The sequence below is a fragment of the Lacerta agilis genome, chromosome 11 (assembly GCF_009819535.1).
Source record: "Lacerta agilis isolate rLacAgi1 chromosome 11, rLacAgi1.pri, whole genome shotgun sequence".
In the NCBI taxonomy this organism is placed as follows: Eukaryota; Metazoa; Chordata; class Lepidosauria; order Squamata; family Lacertidae; genus Lacerta; species Lacerta agilis.
In genome coordinates this window covers 27,758,541-27,780,817 of record NC_046322.1, presented here as the reverse complement: position 1 = coordinate 27,780,817, position 22,277 = coordinate 27,758,541, and the positions used below count along the sequence as shown (strand labels likewise).

The 22,277-nt window shown below is 39.2% G+C and overlaps 1 protein-coding gene across 2 annotated transcripts in view; it reads left to right on the top strand.

The window, feature by feature from the left end:
• Window positions 1-21,175, top strand: part of IQGAP2 (IQ motif containing GTPase activating protein 2) — a 124,160-nt gene extending 102,985 nt beyond the window's left edge. For both annotated transcript variants that reach the window (XM_033164361.1, XM_033164362.1), the window contains 15 exons: window positions 650-799; window positions 1,733-1,896; window positions 2,367-2,591; window positions 3,447-3,587; window positions 3,900-3,984; window positions 7,304-7,536; window positions 8,848-8,980; window positions 9,364-9,466; window positions 10,927-11,068; window positions 13,574-13,661; window positions 15,286-15,498; window positions 17,697-17,857; window positions 19,294-19,434; window positions 19,551-19,659; window positions 20,329-21,175. In XM_033164361.1, coding sequence (XP_033020252.1) covers window positions 650-799; window positions 1,733-1,896; window positions 2,367-2,591; window positions 3,447-3,587; window positions 3,900-3,984; window positions 7,304-7,536; window positions 8,848-8,980; window positions 9,364-9,466; window positions 10,927-11,068; window positions 13,574-13,661; window positions 15,286-15,498; window positions 17,697-17,857; window positions 19,294-19,434; window positions 19,551-19,659; window positions 20,329-20,442 — 2,202 coding nt within the window. In that variant the 3' untranslated portion in view covers window positions 20,443-21,175. The remainder of the gene's footprint in view (window positions 1-649; window positions 800-1,732; window positions 1,897-2,366; window positions 2,592-3,446; window positions 3,588-3,899; window positions 3,985-7,303; window positions 7,537-8,847; window positions 8,981-9,363; window positions 9,467-10,926; window positions 11,069-13,573; window positions 13,662-15,285; window positions 15,499-17,696; window positions 17,858-19,293; window positions 19,435-19,550; window positions 19,660-20,328) is intronic.
• Window positions 21,176-22,277: the final 1,102 nt, after the last annotated feature.

Below are 22,277 nucleotides of genomic sequence, written 5' to 3'. Positions count from 1 at the left end.
CTTCTACATAGACTAATAAGTGGTTGAATCTATGTGACTACTATCTCTAGCTGGGCTTCATCCATTGACCCTCTGCTTGTTGCTTAGATGTCATTTTTTCACATTCAGAACTATGGTATGCACCTTTTTCTTGCTGACTTAATATTTAGCTTTCTTACATCTGTTTTATTTGGTTGTAACAGACACGGGTGGCGCTGTGGGTTAAACCACAGAGCCTAGGGCTTGCTGATCAGAAGGTCGGCAGTTCGAATCCCCGCAACTGGGTGAGCTCCCGTTGCTCAGTCCCTGCTCCTGCTAACCTAGCAGTTTGAAAGCACAAAGTGCAAGTAGATAAATAGGTACCGCTCCAGCGGGAAGGTAAACGGTGTTTCCGTGCGCTGCTCTGGTTCGTCAGAAGTGGCTTAGTCATGCTGGCCACATGACCCGGAAGCTGTATGCCAGCTCCCTCAGCCAGTAAAGCAAGATGAGCACCACAACCCCAGAGTCGTCTGCGACTGGACCTAATGGTCAGGGGTCCCAATACCTTTTAACAGACTGCAGTTGCCCAATATGTTCTACTTCTAATGTTGACATTCTTTATAGGTTACTTACAGAACTGCAGCTTTACTTTGCCTTAACAATTGAGTTCTGCATTTGTTTGTTTTTCCAGGATGTTGTATCGCACAGCAAGAAGCTGAACAAAAAAAGCAAAAATCAGGCAGAAGAGATGGTGTCTGGAGATAAGCAGGGCATCAAAGGCTTGAGCAAAGAGAGGCGGAAGAAGCTGGAGGCCTATCAACACTTGTTTTACCTTCTACAGGTGAGCTGTGTGGTGGTTGAGGATTCATGTTAAGTAGTTTCATAACACATGTCTGCTTGAATAATGAATTCCCATTTTCAACATGGGGAGCAGGGAGAACCTTTGGTAAATATCACGTTCTGCCTTCAAGCATATACACGTAGGTCCTACTATCTACCCACTCATTATGCAAAAATTCATTTATCCAAACCTTTCTATGCACACCACAGATTCTGATATCCATACATCCAGAGTTTGCCCACTTCCTTACTTTCTTGCTTGTTTGTGCTTTGATGGTCAGCAGCAGCCATTTTAGGGCAGAGACCATGCAGATGAGAGGAGAAGGGAGAAGAGATCAGACAAATCAGAAAGCAGGAGAGATTGGACAAATTTTCTGCGTTCCTGGTCACTTGCAACACATATTGTTGCAATGTAGATTATTCAGAAGCTGTTGGTTACTGGCTCTTCAGTAGAAATACAGAAGTAGGGTGGCAAATAAGATTCCTAAATGAGTTTATCCATACAGTTATATTGCTTAGCTTTAATAAAGTGTTTCGCATTATATAGAGGCCTGCGTCAACAACCTTACCTTATCTCTTCCTTCCTGCTGTCCTGAAGGTTATTCACTCATTCACTTCGCAGCCATTGTTGAAACCACAATGAGAAACTTTATAGTTATGCTATCTTTTTAAAAGACTGTCAGATGGCTGGCCTGTGTAGATAACCAGAGGGTTTGAGCTGTGCCATAGTTTTCAAGAGTAATAAAGTTGATACTAGGAAGTGGTGTAGTATTTACCGTTTTCCACCATGGCGCTTTCAGTCATTGACAAGCTTGGATTAGTGTTGATATAAATGAAAGTGCATTAAGGACTCAGTGCTAATAAAGCAGTTAGTGGAAAACTTCACCATTTTGATTAATATGTTTTTTCAGTCATTCTAATATTTCTTCCATAGACTAATCCAACTTACCTGGCAAAGCTGATCTTCCAGATGCCCCAGAATAAATCCACCAAGTTTATGGATACAGTTATCTTTACTTTGTACAACTATGCTTCTAATCAGCGAGAAGAATACTTGCTTCTGAAGCTGTTTAAAACTGCTCTAGAAGAAGAAATAAAGTGCGTATATTAAAGGACACAGGGGCCCTACATTTTATCTCCATTTTTTAATCATAAGGCTTCTATGTCCTGTCTGTTTAAACAAAAATGTAAACTGTTAAATTCCCTTCTGTTTTCTCTTGTGCATATAGTGGGTTTTTCATCGCAGGCAGAATTGCCAAACATAGGGTGTTTGCAGCATATTAACCAAAGCAGAATTTAAAGGATCAAACCGTAAATCATATCAGTAATGGTTTATATGCAAGCCATATTCTGCACTTCTGTATCAAAACCATCCTTCATTTTAGTTATCTTTAGATTGAACAGAATAGTTGGTTGCCAAATTCTGTGAGCATGTTTGTTCTTAAACAGTTATTAGTGAATGGACAAAATGGAATGAGCCATTGTGTTTCACTGTGCCCATTCAAAAATCACAGACATAGGTTTTAAATCTTAAACCGTAATGCAAGTGCTGGTTATTTTTACTGCAGTTCCAAAGTAGACCAGATTCAAGATATTGTCACGGGAAATCCTACAGTCATCAAAATGGTTGTTAGCTTTAATCGAGGTGCTCGAGGGCAGAATACTCTACGTCAGTTGTTGGCACCAGTGGTGAAAGACATCATGGATGATAAATCTCTAGTCATCAACACAAGTCCCGTGGAGGTCTACAAAGCATGGGTGAACCAATTAGAAATGCAAACTGGAGAGGCCAGGTAAGTGTGCCACATGAATAAACTGTATTTATTTATTTTTGAATAATGTCCAATGCTTTTTAACCATAGAACTCCTTTAGGACAATGAAATGATTAATCAGTAGACATTAAAATGAATATGAAGTGTTAAAACAAATTGTATGATCTTCAAATGAAAGATGTAAGTAAAGTTGTATAAGTAACTCAAATACTTATTCAATAGCAATCATGTAACATATTGGACAGTATTCTCGAAGCTACTAACATGAGTTTGGCCAAACTGCGGGAGGCAGTGAAGGATAGGCGTGCCTGGCGTGCTCTGGTCCATGGGGTCACGAAGAGTCGGACACGACTGAACGACTGAACAACAACAACAAAAACATATTGATTTACTGTGAGAGAGACACACAGAGAGAGGAACATGAGTGGGGCTAATAATAATAATAATAAGTAATTTATTATTTCTACCCCGCCTATCTGGTTGGGCTTCCCCAGCCACTCTGGGCGGCTTTCAACAGAACATTAAAAACAGAATAAAACATCAAACATTAAAAACTTCCCTAAACAGGGCTGCCTTCAGATGTCTTCTAAAAGTCAGGTAGTTGTTTATTTCCTTGATGGGAGGGCATTCCACAGGGCAGGCGCCACTACCAAGAAGGCCCTAATAATATGATTTCCTTCCTACCTTGAATTATTTGTTATGGGTTTATAATTCGCTGCTTGACCAAAGTTCTCAACTGAGCAAGTAATTAAGACTAGTTGATCAAATTCAATAATTAGACATATAAAATTATTTTATTGTAACTTTTTTGGGTTGTGTACTATTCAAAACATGATTCTCTTGCTGTGTATAGCATCTCCTCTGTATTTCCTCAGCAAATTACCTTATGATGTAACAACAGAGCAAGCATTGGCGCATCCCGAAGTAGTGAATCGACTGGAATCTTCAATTCAGAGCCTCAGAACAGTAACTGATAAAGTCCTTGCTTCCATATTCTCCTCTCTGAACTTAATGCCGTAAGTGAAAGGCCATAAGCAAGTTGTTTTTAAAAGCCATCTCTCATTTTTTTTGCAAAATACTAGTTTAAATATATGCTTTGATTCATAAGGACACTTCACCAGCAGAGGGGAGTATTCGCTCTCCATCATCAAACTGGCATACTTTATATCTAATAAGCACTCATGATGTAAATTTTATTTTGTGTCACCTTGTTTAGTTGGTTCTAAAGCAAAATGTATTGTTTTGTTTTTGTTGACTTGAATTAGTTATTTTTTCATCCTAAGTATCTTTCCATTATTTTCCTTTTTCATCTTTTTTTTTGCATGTAGTTATGGAATGAGATATATATCCAAAGTTCTGAAGAACTCGCTCCATGAGAAATTCCCAGAGGCAACAGAAGATGAGCTATTGAAGGTAGATTTGTGAGGGTGATTTGTCAGCATCTTTGTGCTTTCTGATTATGCCAACAGGCAAATTTCTTTGCACTTGGGGAAACAGCATAACTCAGAGGGGAAGGGAGGAGTCTAAAAGATTCTCATCAGTGCTGTTGGACTTTACTGCTTATATAGACTCTTTCTCAGAGATGGTTCTACACAAGCTCTTGAATCACTAAGGCTGCAAGGTTTTCTATTTTAATTAAGTTGTCACTTCCTAGCTTTTCACATTTTTGCTTTTGTACATCCATCTCCCATACCTCCAAGAAGGCACATCTCTGCCCTGCTCAATATCAAATGGCTCCAGAGTAGCAGGTTGTATGGGATCATTAACAGCTGTTTTCATACTAGTGGTAGTGTGTGGAAAGCAGCAGTGACATTGATAAGCAAACGTTTTAACTGTTTTTATATATGTATCTGTTTTTGTATCCGTTTTCATTATGCAAAATAGTTTCAGGATGCCTCTTGGGAAGCAATTCATAATTGAAATAATTAATTCTTGTTCTAGGACACTAATGCTGAGTTCTATAAGCTGCTGCCTTAGCATAGCAGCTTTTAGATCTGGATTATTCATAAGTGCTTTGGGCTGAGCCTATTTCCCCCAAAATAATGAATACTTAAAAAAAAAACTTCAGTTGTGACTTCAGTTGTCATAACATTAGGACAAATAAATTTTGCTGTGACCTTAGAATAAAGGGTTGGTAATGCATAGTAATAATTTTCCACTGTACTTGTTCTGAAGAAGTTTGTAGAACATGTTTGAATGTGGCATTTATCCAAGCTGAAGCTTTTGATTCACATACAATACTCTTAGGAGACTTGGCAGAAAGTGTACTTGTGTGAGGTACATTTTCTTTACATTGCAATGTAGTCAAAGCAAAATTCCAAGTATGATTGATACTTGGCCAATAAAATTATTCCTATTCCTGTTATTGAATGATCTAAGGATGGTTAAACCTGCCTTAACTAAAAAATAATTGCATTAGGGTGAAGATGGCCTGTATTGATCTTTTTAATGCAACAATTTTTTTTTAAAGTATTTAGACCTATTTTCTAAAACTTCAAGACAACAGTGGCCTCAGTCCAATCCAGAAACATCTCTACAATTATAGTAGGAATATCCTTGTCACATCCAACAAATGGCTAGAAGTATTGACTTGACTCATAATTCAGTTTGGAGAAGAGTGAAGTAGACAGGGACACCTCGTTCCCCTTCCCCAGAGTAGGTGATGAGCTGCTTCACGGCCAACCATCTTGCTTAGTGTGCTGGTGCAGAAAAGCTTGAAGCTTGCACCCCCAGAGTGCTAGAATCTGCATTGTGCAGCAGCCATTTCTGTGACTGATAGGAAGATCTAGACTGGTAAGGGGAGGTCTAAATAGATCCCCTTTTCAGGATTTGGGGGAAAGATTGCACTAGTTGAAGGTAGGTGAAACTGTTTCCATAAATTGCAGTAAGCAAAAATCTATTATATTGGGTACACTTACAAAAAAAAGCCTTCTGTTATAGTACTTCATCATAGTGTATCATAATTCTCCCCATAATCATATCGTAAATTGAACTTTGCCTCTCAGGATGACAGCCCATACTTGCCAGCTTGCAGTGGAGGGAAGACCATAGCTCAGTGGTAGAGCAGTTGCCAAGCATACACAAGGGGACACTCAATGCTTGGTGTCTCCTGGTAGGGCAGACAATTCCTGCAACTTTTTATAGGCTGAATTCCTATAACCTTTTATACCACAAATGTTCCAGTTTACTTTCCCCCCACTTTTCTTATGCTATTGCCCCTTTGGACAGCAGTAATGTGGTAACATTGGGGAAGCGTCTTGGATCAAACTAAAGCAGAAAAATTCCACCTCTAATGCCTGCAGTATTATTGTGTCATATGCATGTTGCAAAATGCAACCACAATGAAAGAACAGTCTGCAGGATCCCTCAAACAATGTTACAATGTGTAGGATGAAACAAACTTCCTTTGCAACAGTGAACCAGAAGAAGAACAAAGTTAATTGTACAGATTGTTCACTATATCAGTGTTTTTCAACCACTGTTCCGCGGCACACTAGTGTGCCGCGAGATGTTGCCTGGTGTGCCGTGGGAAAAATTGAAAAATTACTTTATATATAGTCAATATAGGCACAGAGTTAATTTTTTTAACATTTTCTAGTGGTGGTGTGCCTCGTGATTTTTTTCATGAAACAAGTGTGCCTTTGCCCAAAAAAGGTTGAAAAACACTGCTCTGACTATATCATTACATTTTCTGGATGAATTGAAGGTGCAAAGAGAGTTTAGCGTTCCTCAGTATCACTAAAAAAAAGTCCCTCCAGAATGCATTTTGAGTGCATGATGGACCAATATATCCTGCAGATATATATGAAAGGAAACCAGCTTACTCCAACCTCTTAAGCTGCCTTGGCTTGATCTTTCAAAACCCTGGTATTATGAGTTAACCTTTCAGGAAGGGCAATCTGCCAGATCCAATTGTACCAGGAAGCAAGAGAAAAGTATGATGAAGTTGTCCGACTACTAACCACTGTCATTCTAGCAGTGGCTAAGAGAGAGGCTAAAAGGCCTTTGGGCAACAGTCTGTAAACCAGTCTGTGTGGAGAGTATTATATTATTATTATTATTATTATTATTATTATTATTATTATTATTTTATTTGTTAGTTATATTTTTGCCATGGCAACTCAAAGCGACTTGCAGTTCTTTAAGCAAAAACCAAACCCATACATATACTAAAACCAGCATTTTAAAAAATCTAAAAGAAAATTCTATTTTTCAAAACATTCTACCCCACACAAGGTCGTAGATAATTAAAAGCACAAAAGCCTGGTGAAAAAGGAATGTTTTTGCCTGGTGCCTAAGGATAGGTAATGATGGTGCCAGCAATGCCAGTAAAGAAGTTTTGAGATGGTGTTTAAAAGCTCCCATCAGCAGCCAAGGAAAACAGATTTTAAAACCTGAACTGCTGGAGCCAGCTGTATAACATTTGGAATAGAATTCCAGAGGGAAGGAGCTACCACTGGGAAATATCCTCCAGCCTAACAGATCTTAAATGTGGGCAAATCTTAAATAAGACCCTGAAGTATCAATACTGCTTTCAAACAAAATATGAAGCAAAAAGACCCAGTAGGGTTTTTACTGTGTCAAACATTTTCACCCACCCATCCAAACCTTTGACTTGTGTTCATAACAAATAAAAAGTTTGTTTTAAGAGATTTCGTTTTAAGAAATAAACATATTAAGGACTGTATAATGCTAAGGAGAAGTCATATCTGAAAATGCTTTCGTCCCATAGATCATTGGAAATCTCCTGTACTATCGATTTATGAATCCAGCCATTGTTGCACCTGATGGTTTTGACATCATAGACATGACAGCTGGAGGCCAGATCCATTCTGATCAGAGGAGAAATTTGGGTTGTGTGGCCAAAGTCCTTCAACATGCTGCCTCAAACAACCTCTTTGAAGGGGAGAATGCACATCTCTCATCAATGAACAGTTACCTCTCTCAGACATATGAGAAATTCAGGTCTGTGCAAAGTGGGAGTGTGAACAGTAAACTTTGCTGTGAGATTTACCTCTTTTAGATGTCAGTAGCCAGTTGTTTAGGCATCTCATAGACTTTGGTATTCACTTTTATTCTGTAGATAACCTAAATACTTTTCTTGGTGTTTTGAAAAATGACTTTTTACTATTTCAGCTTGTCATGCGAATTCATGCACACTGACGTTTTAATGCAAACTTTCCAGCCTAATTGGTAATTGCCATTACATCGCACAAGTTATACCTTCCTTGGACATAATAACCACACAATATTTTATTAAGGGAAATAATTTTCCAGCCAAGAAGAGCGGTGTGTTTGTTATTTTGTAAGACAATGGTAGGAAATAGTGCTTGGATATCATGCTAAAATGTTGGGAAAGCTGTGTTCTTTGGCCCAAGTAATGCTAGGGTCTAAGTGGTGCCATCATTGCATGGGAATTATTTTGAATTTAAATAAACTGTACAGAAATAACTTTTCAGCTGGAATATTAAAAATAGTTGCCAGCCGCACTGTTTATCATTTTTATATTTACAATGGCCTCCTATTTAGATGGCTTAAGAGAGGATTAGACAGATTCATGGAGGACAAGGCTATCCATGACTACTAACAACAGTTGTGTTCTACCTCCAATGTCAGAGGCATTGTGCCTCTGAGTACCAGATGCTGGGAATCACAAGTGGGCATAGTATGGTGCCCATGTCCAGCTTGCAGGCTTGCCACAGGCATCTGATTGGCCGCTGTGGGAACAGGATGCTGGTCCTAGATGGGACATTGGCCTGATTGAATAGGCTTTTTCTTTGGTTGTTATTTCAGTGCATGTTATTTCAGTGCATTGCTTGAAACCTTAAGTCAGGCTTCCTCAAACTCGGCCCTCCAGATGTTTTTGGCCACAACTCCCACAATCCCTAGCTAGCAGGACCAGTGGTCAGGGATGATGGGAATTGTAGTTTCAAAACATCTGGAGGGGGCCTGAGTTTGAGGAAGCCTACCTTAAGTGGTGAGGGATTTTGTTCAAATTTAAAACAAATTCTGTCTTTTGGCTGTATGGCCTCAAGGTGGCTTTAGTATCAATCAGGGGTAGGCAGAATGTACTGATTTATCTGTGGGTGACTTGAAGTAGATCAGCAAGGGTTTCCGGCTGCCAATTGTTTAACAATGGCAACAACAATTTTTCCTGCCCTAAATTCTACTGTTAAAATGAATAAAACTTGGGACCAGGGGCAAGAGTAGATTTGTGTGTGGAAAGGCTTAACTCCAATCTTGTTTAGTAAAATTACAATTTCCTTTCCTCCTTAGGAATTTTTTTCAAGCAGCATGTGGCGTTCCTGAACCTGAAGAAAAATTCAATATTGATGAATACTCTGATATGGTGACACTAAGCAAGCCAGTTATATACATTTCTATTGAAGAAATTATCAACACACATTCAGTAAGTGTGTGCCAAGCAGAATTAGAAAGCATTGAAATAGTACAATAGGTTGTGGAGTTTTTGGAATATGGGAATAAAATTTGCAAAATGAGATAATTTGAGTATAGTTTTGCAAACAGATTGATAATAGGCACATGTAAGTGGAAGTAAACACTTCCTAAGGCTTATGGGGTTTGCATAAATATGTGTTAGTGTTGGTAAAGTTTTATTATTGTTATTACTTAACAAATTTGTAGCTTCTAATCTGCTAGCTGTTTTTAGGAGTACTGAATAGCCTAACGAAAAGAATGGACTTCTATCAAAATAGAAATATGAGTTAATAATAGCATACAATAACATGTCAGATTTTGCAAAAGTTTCAACAAGGGCAATTTTCTTTACAGCTTTTGATAGAGCACCAGGATGCCATTGCTCCTGACAAAAACGATGTCTTAAATGAGCTCCTGGAAGGGCTGGGGGAAGTTCCTGATGTGGAGACGTTCCTTGGTAAGCTAACGAAACAAATATGTACTTGAAAGATAGACCTAACTTGTATATGGATGTAAAATAAAAATAGGCCTTGAACTAGATGATGGTTTGGTTTGTGCACATCTTCTAGAAATACCTGTTCTATTTCTAGAAATTAGCTATCAAATAACTATAAGGGTAATCAATTATTTATTTATAGTTTTTACATGCTGATAAAGAATGTAGTGCTGAATAGCTTTCATAGATCTATTATAATAGCATATCTATGTGGGAAGTATCAGACAGCCTTGCTCTTCCCAATAAGGGATGGAAGGATCTGTCAACTTTGATTCTCTCTAAAGCAAGCAAAAGCAGGTGAGTGAGTTTGAGCACAGAAAGAGAAAGAGAAGTTCTGACTGAAGTTTTGGTGAAGAGAGTGAATAATACTGGGATTAGAGACCTATAAGAGAAGGGGAAAGCTAGCTATGGGGGACAGAAAAGGGAGGTACAACAAACCATTTAAATCATAAAGATGCTTCCATACTCATGTAACAAAACTTCCCCCTCCTCTCCCTGCATGCTCCCAAAATCTGTTCTGGAGGGTCTCCCAACCTTCCGGCGGAGATCCTTTGGGGTGTACAGGAAGCTGCAGAGGAGAAAAGGGGGAAGTTCTCTTGTGCAAGTAGGATAGCAAAATTGCATGCAATACTTTATGGATATATTTTTAGTTTTTAGCGTAGTCGACCTCTTGATTAAGTAAGACGTACTGTGTAGAATATATGTGCCCCTTTGAATGGGGCACATAAAATGCAGCTAGGTCAGTCTTTCTCTGATTGAAGATGGTTTCAGGGTAAATGCATCAAAACACAGTATTTCACGAGAAATAACAGAATATGAATTGTTGCAAATTTATGTAGATACTGCTTCCCAAATCAGCAATAGGAGCACACTGGGTGCACAGTAAATAAGATTGTGTAAACTGTCTAGTGTGATTTGGCTAGTCAAGAAGCATAATGTTATAATCAGGGTAGTATGTTTTCCAGAATCCCATGTAGTCAACAGAATTAGCCAAAAAATGGGTATTTAGTGCAACAGTCAATAACCAGAACTAGCTCTCCTCAGCACAAAAAAATTCTTGAAAACATGGGAGCAGTACTTGGTGCAAAGGAAGATGAGGAGTGCTGAAGATTTCTTGCAATTTGTAAAGAGCTTCAGTACCTTGCAGCTCTTTACCACTTCCTATCCTCATGACTGGCACAAGTGGAATACATTTTCTTAACTGTACATAAAAGGTTCTGAATATTGCTTGCTTTGGTGTAGAATTATTATTATTATTATTATTATTATTATTATTATTATTATTATTAAATTAATTTATTAATTAAATGTGTAGGGTACCCAAACCCATGGCTATATAATATCCTTCTCAGTTTTTAGTTTGTTCCAACTTTAACCTCTCTTTACAACCCTCAGTTACACATATTTTCTCCCCTCTACAGGGGAAGGTGCTGTAGATCCCAATGACCCAAACAAGGAAAACACTTTAAGTCAGCTTGTGAAGACAGAAATCTCTCTTTCACTGACCAGGAAGTATGACTTACGGGAAGGTGAAGAACAAGATATTAAGGGCCTGATGATGAAGTATGTTTTTTAAATAATGCTTTCGCTGAATTTTACTTCTGTAATTTGCTACTAATTGTACAATTTATTGCCTTGTGCCAAAGAAAACCTTCCATTCTATGTGAGCCTTAAATAGATGAGCAGACATTTAAGGACAATATATATCATTTATGCTAAGGAAGATTTAGTATTTGAAGCCATGCAAGCAGTTGTATGATAAAGTATCATTCTTTAAATTATTTTTAAATCTTTGGTTCAAGCCCTAATCACAGTGGCACACATTGAAATCAGCAGAGCTCCCATGAAAGTGTGCTCAGCAAAAGGGATTCAATAGATAGATGACAAACGAATAAGCAAATAATTGAGCATTGTCCCAAGCCCTGTTACATATTCTGAAGCAAAGTCTGCACCTTTTAATCAAACAAAATCATACTGTTTATGGACACCTCAAAATGTAAGTGTTGCGTTTGTCTGTTGGTATTCAGAGGCAACTTTACAATGGGATACTCTTGGAAAGCCTATAGAAAGAACACACAGGAACTGTTCCCTAATAAGGTTTTGTGAAAAAGAGGGTGTTTGAAGAGAAGGATACAGATAAGACTTCACAGAGAACCAAAGGAAACAGCTGTCTTGAATTTTTCACTGTTAGAAGGAAAGATACACTGGAAGAACTTCTTTAAATAAAAAGGGACATATATTCTGAGTAAATGTGGTCAAAATTAACTTGTACTTTTACCCTCGGCTGCCATTTTACCTGCTAAGGTTTATGCAGAGACAGTAAAATGGCATAGCTTTGCCCCACTTCCAGACAATTTTAGAATTTTAATATTTCTTTTTTTAAATACTATTTATTAAATTTTCCACTTTAACAATCCAACCAAACCATATTAAATATTCCAAATTATACATAATATTCAATAATCAAACAATCCAAATATTATGCCAAATTATTTTTTTTAAATGGAGGTATCTCCCCATCTTCTGAGGTCGGGGGGGGGGGTGTCTGATCATCTCATACTGTATTTCTACTGCTTTCATAATTTTCACGATAGTTCCCATAAATCATTCTGATGTTAATCCTCATTACTTTTCACTGCCTCTTGAGTTTATCAAACAAGCGAGATAAAACAATATATTCTGTGTGGACTTTACGTCCAGAGTTCCCTCTGTATCTTCACGATACCTCTTCACAAAGTGATGTTTCCGCCAAGCCAGTCCAAAAACCTTCTCACCTTGGGCAGCAGCCAAATCAGTCCAGATAGAATCAAATCAAGGCATCTGCCCAATGCTTTTTAAGACCAGCTGTCTTTCAAATGGTTGACCTGTCCAGGGAAGGTTTTGCCATATAAAACTGGGAATGCAAATATTAAGTAAGATATTAAAAGGCACCTATCCCCCTAAGGCTCCGCATTTAGTTTGACAAGCTGATCTACTTCCGGTCATGGCTGCTCAGTTAATTGGAGCTGTGTCATTCCGATTCTAATTCCAGGCAAACTTCCAAAGTTTTTTTTGGCGTCTCTCCAGTCATTCTTCAGATCAAAGTTGGGGAACTCTTTACCCTCTTCCAAATATATCTGCAGCTGAATACTTTGAACTTGGTTTTCCACCTTTGAATAATTGTTATTTCCACACAGTTAATGATTATTGGAGTCATATTATATCACCAAATACACCACCTCTCCAGTCTCGCTTGCTATAAATAATCGGGCAGTTGGTTCTTTCGGGGGGGGGGGCGGATTTTGCCATATAACATAGCAAAATGAAATATAATAACAAAGGAGGCTCCCCCCCCCGTTTCAGTTCCAACATACCAAGTCTACGTAGATGTTAATCCTTCTTTCGTTCAAATCCTTTTTAGCACCTCAGCGGCTGAATTAATTAGCAGAGTAGTATCTCCCCTTTTGATCAGATCATGTCCAAAACTTAAATCCAATTTTTCATCTTAAGAATTGGAAGCTTGCTGCTAAATGGAGGCAACTTTGGAGAGTTGCCAAGAAACGTTCCGGGCTTTCCATCCAGCACCCCCAGCCCCTCCTTCCTTCTGAATTTGGGGCCAGGTGTTGGGTGATCTGCAGATGAGCTGCCACTCCCCAGCCCTGGGAGTGTAGGGAGGCTGATTACTTCCATCTCAGCCTCTGATTCTGGAACGTACAGCGGTGATGGCATTCAGCCATCCTTCATTGCCGGAAGTCCTCTAGAATTTTAATATTTCTGACACTTCCATCCTTAAAATATTCCATTTACAGTGAATATTGCCATGAAGAAGAATGTTTAAGTTTTGGTATTTGTATTAAACTGTTAGATCATGTCCAGTGTTGTAGAAGTAGACTTTTCCTTCCCCTGCCGTCTTCTCTGAGGGAACCTTGGGATTTGTGGCGATGCAGAAAAGTAGAGGGGAGAAAAAGACTCTACTTGCAAGTGGAAATCAATTGTGAAGTTGGGTGGACATCATTGGATTATGTTGTTTGATACTGAAATGCCTTTCTGTAAAAAAATCATAATTTTCCAACTTACTTCCTTATTAAGGACAAAAAGGCTTATTATTGATGTGATCCGAACTCAGCCAGGAGAGACGCTTGTAAAAATCCTGGAAACACCAGCATCTGAAATTCAGGTAACTAATGCTTCTTCTATCTGAGTAGAATAACTTTGGTAGTACTGTTGGTAACCAGACCGTAAAACAAAACGTACTCTTCTGTTTTGGCACCTTTGCTAAATTTTTGGAATCTGAAGACATATAGGGTAGGGCCTCTCCCCATATGAATCAACCTTCAACGTGCAATTATCATTTGAGGCCCTTATTTGTGTGCCGCCTCCATGAGAGGTCCAGAAGGTGACAAGATGAGAATGGGCCTTTTCTGTGGTGGTTCCCCATTTGTGGAATGCTCTCCCGAGGGAGGCTTGCCTGGCGTCTTCATTACATACCTTTAGGCACCAGGCAAAAATGTTTTCTCAAGTAGGCATTTGGCTGATCAACATTCTACTGCTTTTCAAATGTGTTTGTGGAAGGGGGGTTATGCATTTGTTTTTGTTTTATTACCTATTTTGTATTCTCATTTTGTATTTTTCTGCTGTGAACTACTCTGGGATCTTTGGATGAAGGGTGGTATACAAATTAAACAAACAAACAAATAATATTTTCACCCTGTCCAATCTCTAAGAGACTTTTGGCAGTGTATATGTCCCTTATCCCCCGCTTCCCTGCTGTTTTATCCTCTCAACAACCCACTAAGGTAACATGCCTGGGTGAAGAGGTGAACCTGGGTTTTTGTGATCCAGATCTTACTATCTAGCCATTGCATGCTGGCTCTTGATTAAAGCTTTGAGACATTATTTCTAAATAGGTCAGTAATAATTTCATATAGCATTTTAAAATATATATCCCAGCATTTTCTCAATGCAGAATACTCTTGTATTATGGTGATTTCTGTAGGAATTCCTTCCAAATGCACATTTGAGTTTACAGCTCAAAGTTGTTGTTGTTCAGTCATTCAGTCGTGTCCGACTCTTCGTGACCCCATGGACCAGAGCACGCCAGGCATGCCTATCCTTCACTGCCTCCCGCAGTTTGGCCAAACTCATGTTAGTAGCTTCGAGAACACTGTCCAACCATCTCATCCTCTGTCGTCCACTTCTCCTTGTGCCCTCCATCTTTCCCAACATCAGGGTCTTTTCCAGCTCAAAGTTACTCAGCATCAAACTTTATGGGATCCACAATACAGTTACCTGGAGGTGTTTGTTTTAACTTGCTTAAAATGTTCTGTTGATGCTTCACTAGTTTTCCAGGAAGAAGAAAAATATGGGCTTTGTACATGAAATGAAGTAGTTTGAACTTGAGTTTATTTGGCTTGTCACATGAACATAAACTTTATGGGGAAGCTAGGAAATTTCATGGGAACACTTGTGTTTAAAACCTCTACACACTTCATGTAATGTTATTCTTCAGAATCTTCAGATATCACTGTAAGAAACTAAATATACAGTTTGTCTAATTGTGATATATTTTTGAAATGTCATATAAGCTGGAAAAGAATTATTGGGGTAGGAAAATACATCTAGAAGAGTAGCCATTACAGGAAAGGTTGAAGGAACTGGGGGTCCAGTTCTGTCTGGAAAGCTGGACTAATCCAAAAGCTAACTAATCCATGTAGGAAAGTTATAACACCCATGAGGTTAATGCATGCGTAGTTAATAGGCTTCATTGTTTGTATAAAGGTGTAAACTGCTCTTTCTCTTAGGAAGCTGAGCACTTAAAAATAATTGAAAAACGTGCAATCTTGGAATCTAAAACTCCAGAAAAAATGAAACACAGTCAATCTATTCTTGAAGAAGGGCAGCTACCACTAGAACAAAAGAAAAGGAAAATCCAGAGGAACCTCCGGACACTGGAACAGGCTGGACTGGTTTCATCCGAAAATAAGTACCAGGAAATAATCAATGAAATAGCAAAGGTACTTTGATTTTTTTTTTTATAAGAATTTATTGACATTTTTACTTATAACAACATACAACCTTAACCACACCTACATTTATACACATACAAAACAAATACAATTACACATCTAATACAAAAATTGCCATGATTTTTCTTCTTAATTAGACATCTCAAAAAAAAAAAATTCTTTTTCCAATCTTGACAGTTGACTTCCCCTGCCTTTTCACCTTCGAGTTTATATCCACAATCTACTTTTTAACCTCTTCATTTAAAAAATTAATCTTAATTATATATATAAAGTAAAACATTCATCTTAATCTTCATCTTAATCTTAATCGTCTTAATCTATAAACTTTAACCACTTAAATTGACTTTATTTATACTACATCCTCATAAATCCTCACAAATCATCCTCATCAAATCTATCTCTTCTATCCTTTAAACTGCTGCTTATAACATAAAAACTTGAAATATCTCCTTTCATGTTCAAACAAATAATAAAACAAACTATTGTTGACAGTGTTCACCCTCCGATTTCAAAATACCATAACAGATTGCTTTAGATTTTACTTAATGCTTCACCCCACACCCCCTCTGTCCATTATTCTTCTCCTGATGGCATCAGCACTGAACTTCCTTGCAGCTTCCCTCTCCAAACGTCCACAGATCCGGGCACAGTCCAAAACTCTCCTTGCCACGAGCTCCGAGGTATCCATCTCTTCCTCTCTCAGCTTCTCCGGTTCTTTGTAACATTCCTTTTCTTCTTGTAAATACCTTAATTCTCTGTCCCTGGCCCCCGAGCTCACACCTCGGGGACTGGATATAACAAATCTTGACATCGCCTTGGGGCTGCCACCCCCAAAGAGCGAATTTCTTCTCCGAAGTAGCTCACTCATTTCTTTCCATCTTTCCATCCACCCTCTCAGCTCTTTGGCAAGACTTTCTTCCAAAGTGTCAAAAGTTTTGTAAGCCTCCTCTGTGGGCAGTTGGTTCCATTTCAGACCCCCACACAAGACTTTGACTTTTCTATAAAGTAATTCCACATTCAGGGCAGTGAGCCTTTGTTCATCTGTTAGTCCAGAGTTCAATACCAGTTCAAGGACGAAACCCAACATACTGGCAGAGGAGGAGGAAATGGGTATCATATTTCTTCCCCTGTCTCTTTGTTCGTCGCCATTTTCCTAAGCTGGAGCGCAAACACTGCAACTTTATATGGAGATATTTTCCGCTAGTTAGCTTCCCAAGAAAAAAGTTTGCCAGTCTCATGTATCGATTTTAAATACTTTGTAACCAGTTCTGTGGCAGCAATCCCTCAAATTGGTTAATTTCTTAGGCTCGAAGGGAGGGAGGCAGGCTGCCTTTCTCCTTCCCCCCGGATCGTTCCAAAAACACGATTTCTGCCAAGATTATTTACTCACGACCACCGGGTTCCTTTAGCTCCATTCTTCACAGGTAGAACTTAGACGCTCACCGCGGGCTTTGCCGCCGCATTTACATCCCGGTTGGGGCATGTCCCCGTAAGCCCGGCTCCGTTGTCCCTTCACCCCCACTCCCCCTTTACAGGGGGGGCAAGGGAAGGGTTCGGAGCCTCCGCGGGCGCAGCCGGGGAGCCCAGGGTGCGGGACGCTCTTCCCGCACCCCAACCGGAGCCGCGCGCTGCGGTAGCGCGGCTCCTAACCCCCGGGATGGACCGGGCGCTTCGGACCCGAAGCAGCAAAGGTACTTTGAATATTGTTAAATTTATCAATCTCTCCCCACTGATACTAAAAAGAAAATAATTCAACCATACTGCAACACACACACACACACACACCCTAGTTTCCTTGTAAGCATGGTGCTAGTTCTCCTCCACTAAATTTTGGGCAATTCCATCCTTTCACTGCAGCCTGTAATGTTTAGTAGCCACCCTCACTGTCTTTAAAGGGTTCTTGGGGATGGGGAGGAAGGGAAACATAGACATGGTTTCACAAGCTGCTTTCCACTTTCACAACATTGGATACAAATCTGTATGATTCCTATAGCCATCAGCTTCTCCATAATAGTTTAGCTGGAATCATTCATTACTCAATGGAAGTACTCAAGAACAGATAGTTTGCTTATAAAAGCATTCCCCATCAACTAAATGAGAAACCTGACACCTCTGTTGAAGTAAAAAATAATAATTGCATGCTTGCCATGTAAAAGAAATAACTAATAAGTGAAAACTTTCTTTAGGATATCAGAAATCAACGAAGATACAGACAGCATCGAAAAGCAGAACTGGTGAAACTCCAGCAGACACTAAATGCACTCAATTCCAAGAAAGCGTTTTATGAAGATCAAATAAATTATTACAACACTTATATCAAAACCTGTTTAGATAACTTGACAAGAAAGTAAGTGAAATACTTTTTTTTTAAAAGAAAAGTCAGCACTTTTAGCATCATAGGTAGAAAGCTGCAATATTATCAAGTTACAGGGTGGAATTAAATGTAGCACTAAAGAGGTTGTTCCATCAACAGAAGCATTTCTGCTTGCTCCACGTAATGATCTTTATTCTGTTCTCCCTGCATCCGTTTTGGGAGTTCACCCAACCCTCCAGAACAAATCAGGGGAGGGAGGAGAGGGTGGTGGAAGCCTTGTTATGCTAGCACAGGCATCCCCAACCTTTGGCCCTCCAGATGTTTTGGACTACAGTTCCCATCATCCCTGACCACTGGTCCTGTTAGCTAGGGATCATGGGAGTTGTAGGCGAAAACATCTGGAGGGCCGAAGGTTGGGGGTGCCTGTGCTAGCAGGAGTCCTTGCTCTGGCTTCTGCTGACAGGCCTGGGTAGTTGAATTACTAGAAATCCCTTGAAATTTACTAAAACAAACACTGACCCATGCTTTAATGTAAGACTTTAGGTCAGTGTTCAAAACTGCCATTGTTCTAGGTGCATTTTGTGAGAGGAAATTTCATTAGGGCGAGCCGTTTCTGAGCTCTGTGCGCAGTATTGTGCCTAAGAGTTCTGATTAAAACTGCAGAGTGGAAGGAAAGGAGGACCTTTTTTTGCATCCCCACTTCCAGCTACTCTCTGAAGACTCAAGAAGGCTTAAAATATTAGGGGGGTGGGCAGGGGAAGGAGTAGACCATGTGAAAAATGCACATAGTATTTTAGCTGCAGTTCATTCATTTTCAGCTTTGTATTCTTGTTATAAAAAAGTGTGCCTGGACATACTGTTCTTTTTTATTTTTAACTCACACGTGTGTCTGTGGTGGGATAAAATATAGTTGATAAATTCCCCCACCTACCCATCATGTTGGCTCTTCCATCCATCTCACCAACCAAAACAGAATTAAGGTTTGAGAGTGCTAACTATCTGCATAGTGGTGCAGCCATGGTTGCTTGATCCATCCTGGGTAATGTTCCAGTGGTGAGTGGTAACAGAGGCAAAAGAGGGTGGGACATTGTGTGCATGTTCTGAGAGCCAATTAGAGAGGTATGGAGGGCCACATTCTCTACCTCTTAGCTAAGCGGTGGCAGCTGGACATTCTGTATCACCTGACTCTTCCCGACAGCAGAGGTGAGTGATGAAAAGTAATGGGGTGGAAACAATTGATTCCCCAGTCCTAAAATATTACTGCTTTTACTCATGAATATAATGTTCCAAAACGTATTCCAACAAACCCTTATCATGTGGCAAGTTATGGTTGCCTTTGTTCTAAAAACAGATAGCAGGTAGGAAGAATATTAACTTGATTAATTGTTCTAAAAACATCTGCCTTTATTAGGGAAGGGGGTAATGTTGTATGTGGGCTAACACCTGCTTACATCTTTCACATTGTACAGAAATTCGCGGAGATCAATCAAATTAAATGGGAAACAAGAGGAGAAAGGAAACAAACTCAAGAACATTTCACTGAAGTATACAGCAGCTCGCCTGCATGAAAAGGGGGTTATACTAGGCATTGAAGAACTTCAGCCTAACCAGTAGGTTTTGCATCCAGTATTTTCAGAACATTAGCTCTGCTCTTGACTATTAAATGTTTAATCGACTATCTTATAACTTTATTTACATTTTTGAATTATTTTCTCTCTCTTCTAAGGTTTAAGAATGTGATGTTTGAAATTACACCTGGTGAAGAAGTGGGTGACTTTGATATCAAAGCTAAATTCTTGGGTGTGGAGATGGAAAAGGTACAGCTCCATTTTCAGGTAAATCTTGCTTTTAATTATCTGAATGCATGTGCATCTCTCTCTCTCTCTCTCTCTCTCTCGTTCTCTCTCTCTGGCTCTCCCTATTAAAGTGACATGCTCCCCACTTATGCACATGGGGGCCTGGAACGTAACCCCCATGTAAGTGAGGGGACCACTGTATATGCACAAGATCGAATGGCCTTGAGTTTGTGGTTGATGTGAGGTTTTAATTGGGGACTTCAGCTCACACTCTCACTGCTATACTGCATCATTTCTTGCCTAATTTCCAGTCATTTTAGTGGATTGTGCCCGTTGTCATCTGTATGTTTCGAACTGTTTGTTTGTTTTACTTTTGAGACAAACCCGAAACAGTCCAACTGATACTCTTGGACTACTAAAAAGTGTCATTCTCGGACACAAACTGGTTGAGTTAGCTCCATCATTGCATCACTGGCCTTACCTGACAGAGGCCTGAAAAGATGCTTGTCCTATGCATTACTTAATTAAGCACTTGTCTGTCTGTTCTTGCTGTACAAAGATTTATGGCATTGAGGCTTTTTTGTTAGGGTTGCTAGAGATTTTGTCTGTGCATTTTTATTTTTATTTTTAGTACCGGTATGTGATACGCATTTGAATGCAACATTGAAATAAAATTTATGGTTTTAAAATCAGTTTTATTTATTGCAGGATTTGCTTCAAATGCAGTATGAAGGTGTCTCTGTAATGAAAATGTTCGATAAAGCAAAAGTAAATGTAAACCTCCTCATATTCCTGCTGAACAAGAAATTCTATGGAAAATGAAGCCTAATCTTATTGAACTCTGCTTCAAATAATCTGCAGTTATGGGTCTTTGTGTTTTAACTATTTGCTATTATACAGCAAGTGTTTCTTCAAGAAAGTCCAGAAGAATGTACTTATGTGCCTTTTTCATCCTTTGATAAAACAGTAGTAGCATACAAAAATATGAATCAACTGAAACACTTCCAGATTTCTGTGGTGTAGGTACTCAATTAAAATGGATATGATTTAGTGACATTGAAACACTGTGTCTCTGATCTCTTTAAATATGCAGGACATATATTTGGACAGCATATATAGAATTACTTTCCCGCTAAAAATTATATACCCCAATTACCAAATACAATTCTCTTTTAGACAATTATCATAGGGAAAATAAATCCTAATTTGTGTCTCTACAGAATACTTTTGGCAAATGTTTCTTTAAAGCCTATGGCTCTTTTCCAGAGATCTGTCAATTGTAAAGTGAATTATTGTGCAATTCAAAGTTTTTATAGGTAATTATAAATTTAACATTTACTGTATAAAATATATATTTTGCAATTCATTCCTACTAAAATGCACTACTGCCTCGGTGAAATCTTATATACACATCCTTTTAATTTATGTGTAAAGGGGCAATTTGAATAGTGATCAATTTTTTTGCAATGTACTTGAGGTATTTTAAAGAAATAAATTGTGCCTGTCTTTTTTGTAAGAAAAGAAAAAAATCCACAAATAAAATGCAATAAATCAGCACGTCGTCGGTCTTATAAATGCTCTCTTTCAGTATTGTTGTATTGTTTTTATAACGTGTGTATGTTTGTGTGTGATTAGTAACTGTTGTAGTACTACTACAACTGTGCCTGCCTTTGCAAGTGTGGAAACCTCAGAAGTTGTCTGAAGAAACGATTCCTAGGTAAAGGTAAAGGGACCCCTGACTGTTAGGTCCAGTCGCGGACAACTCTGGGGTTGCGGCGCTCATCTCGCGTTACTGGCCGAGGGAGCTGACACACAGCTTCCGGGTCATGTGGCCAGCATGACTAAAGATGAGTGACGTTCTCTAAATTTGAAATGGTTTGGAGGGGAAAGGGTTTGACTACAAAGCCAAGGTAGTGTCCTTATCCTCTACCTCTCTTGTGTTCTACTTCCATTCCACTAGCTCAGTACAGCCTGAGCTTGGTTTAAGTTAGCTCAACCTGCTCCCCTTTAAATAATCATGGATGCCCACAAAAGTGCTTTTCCTGCTTCTTTAGGGAACAGTTGAGCAGAGTTTTTCTAAGACATGCCCAAGCCCCAGCTTCCCATATGAAGGATAATAGTCCTCTACAGTAAGAACAAATATAACTTACAGTGAATCATTGTCCTTGGAAGTGATTAATGCCTCCTTGTGAGAGGAGGCAGTGGTAAAACCACTCCTTAAAAAAGCCCTCACTGGATTCAGAAAATCTAAGTAATTACCAGTCAGTTGCCAATCTCCCCTTCTTGGACAAGGTTCTTGAGCAGGTGGTTGTGGACCAGATCCAGGTGCTCTTGGAGGAAACTTGACTTTCTATCTAGATCCATTTCAGTTGGGCTTTAGGCCCAATTTTGGCACAGAAACTGCTTTGGTTGCCCTGTTGGGAGAAGTGTGTCCCTGTTAATTCTCCTGAACCTCTCCGCAGCTTTTGATACTATTGACCATGGTATCCTTCTGGAGCAGCTGTCTGAGTTAGTGGTGTGTGGCACTGCTTTGCAATAGTTCTGGTCCTATTTGGATGGTTGTTTCCAGGATGTGATGCTTGAGGAGTGCTCGTTGGGATTCATGGAGCCTTCAATGTAGGGTTTTTCAGGGTCTGACTTTATCCTCCATGCTGTTT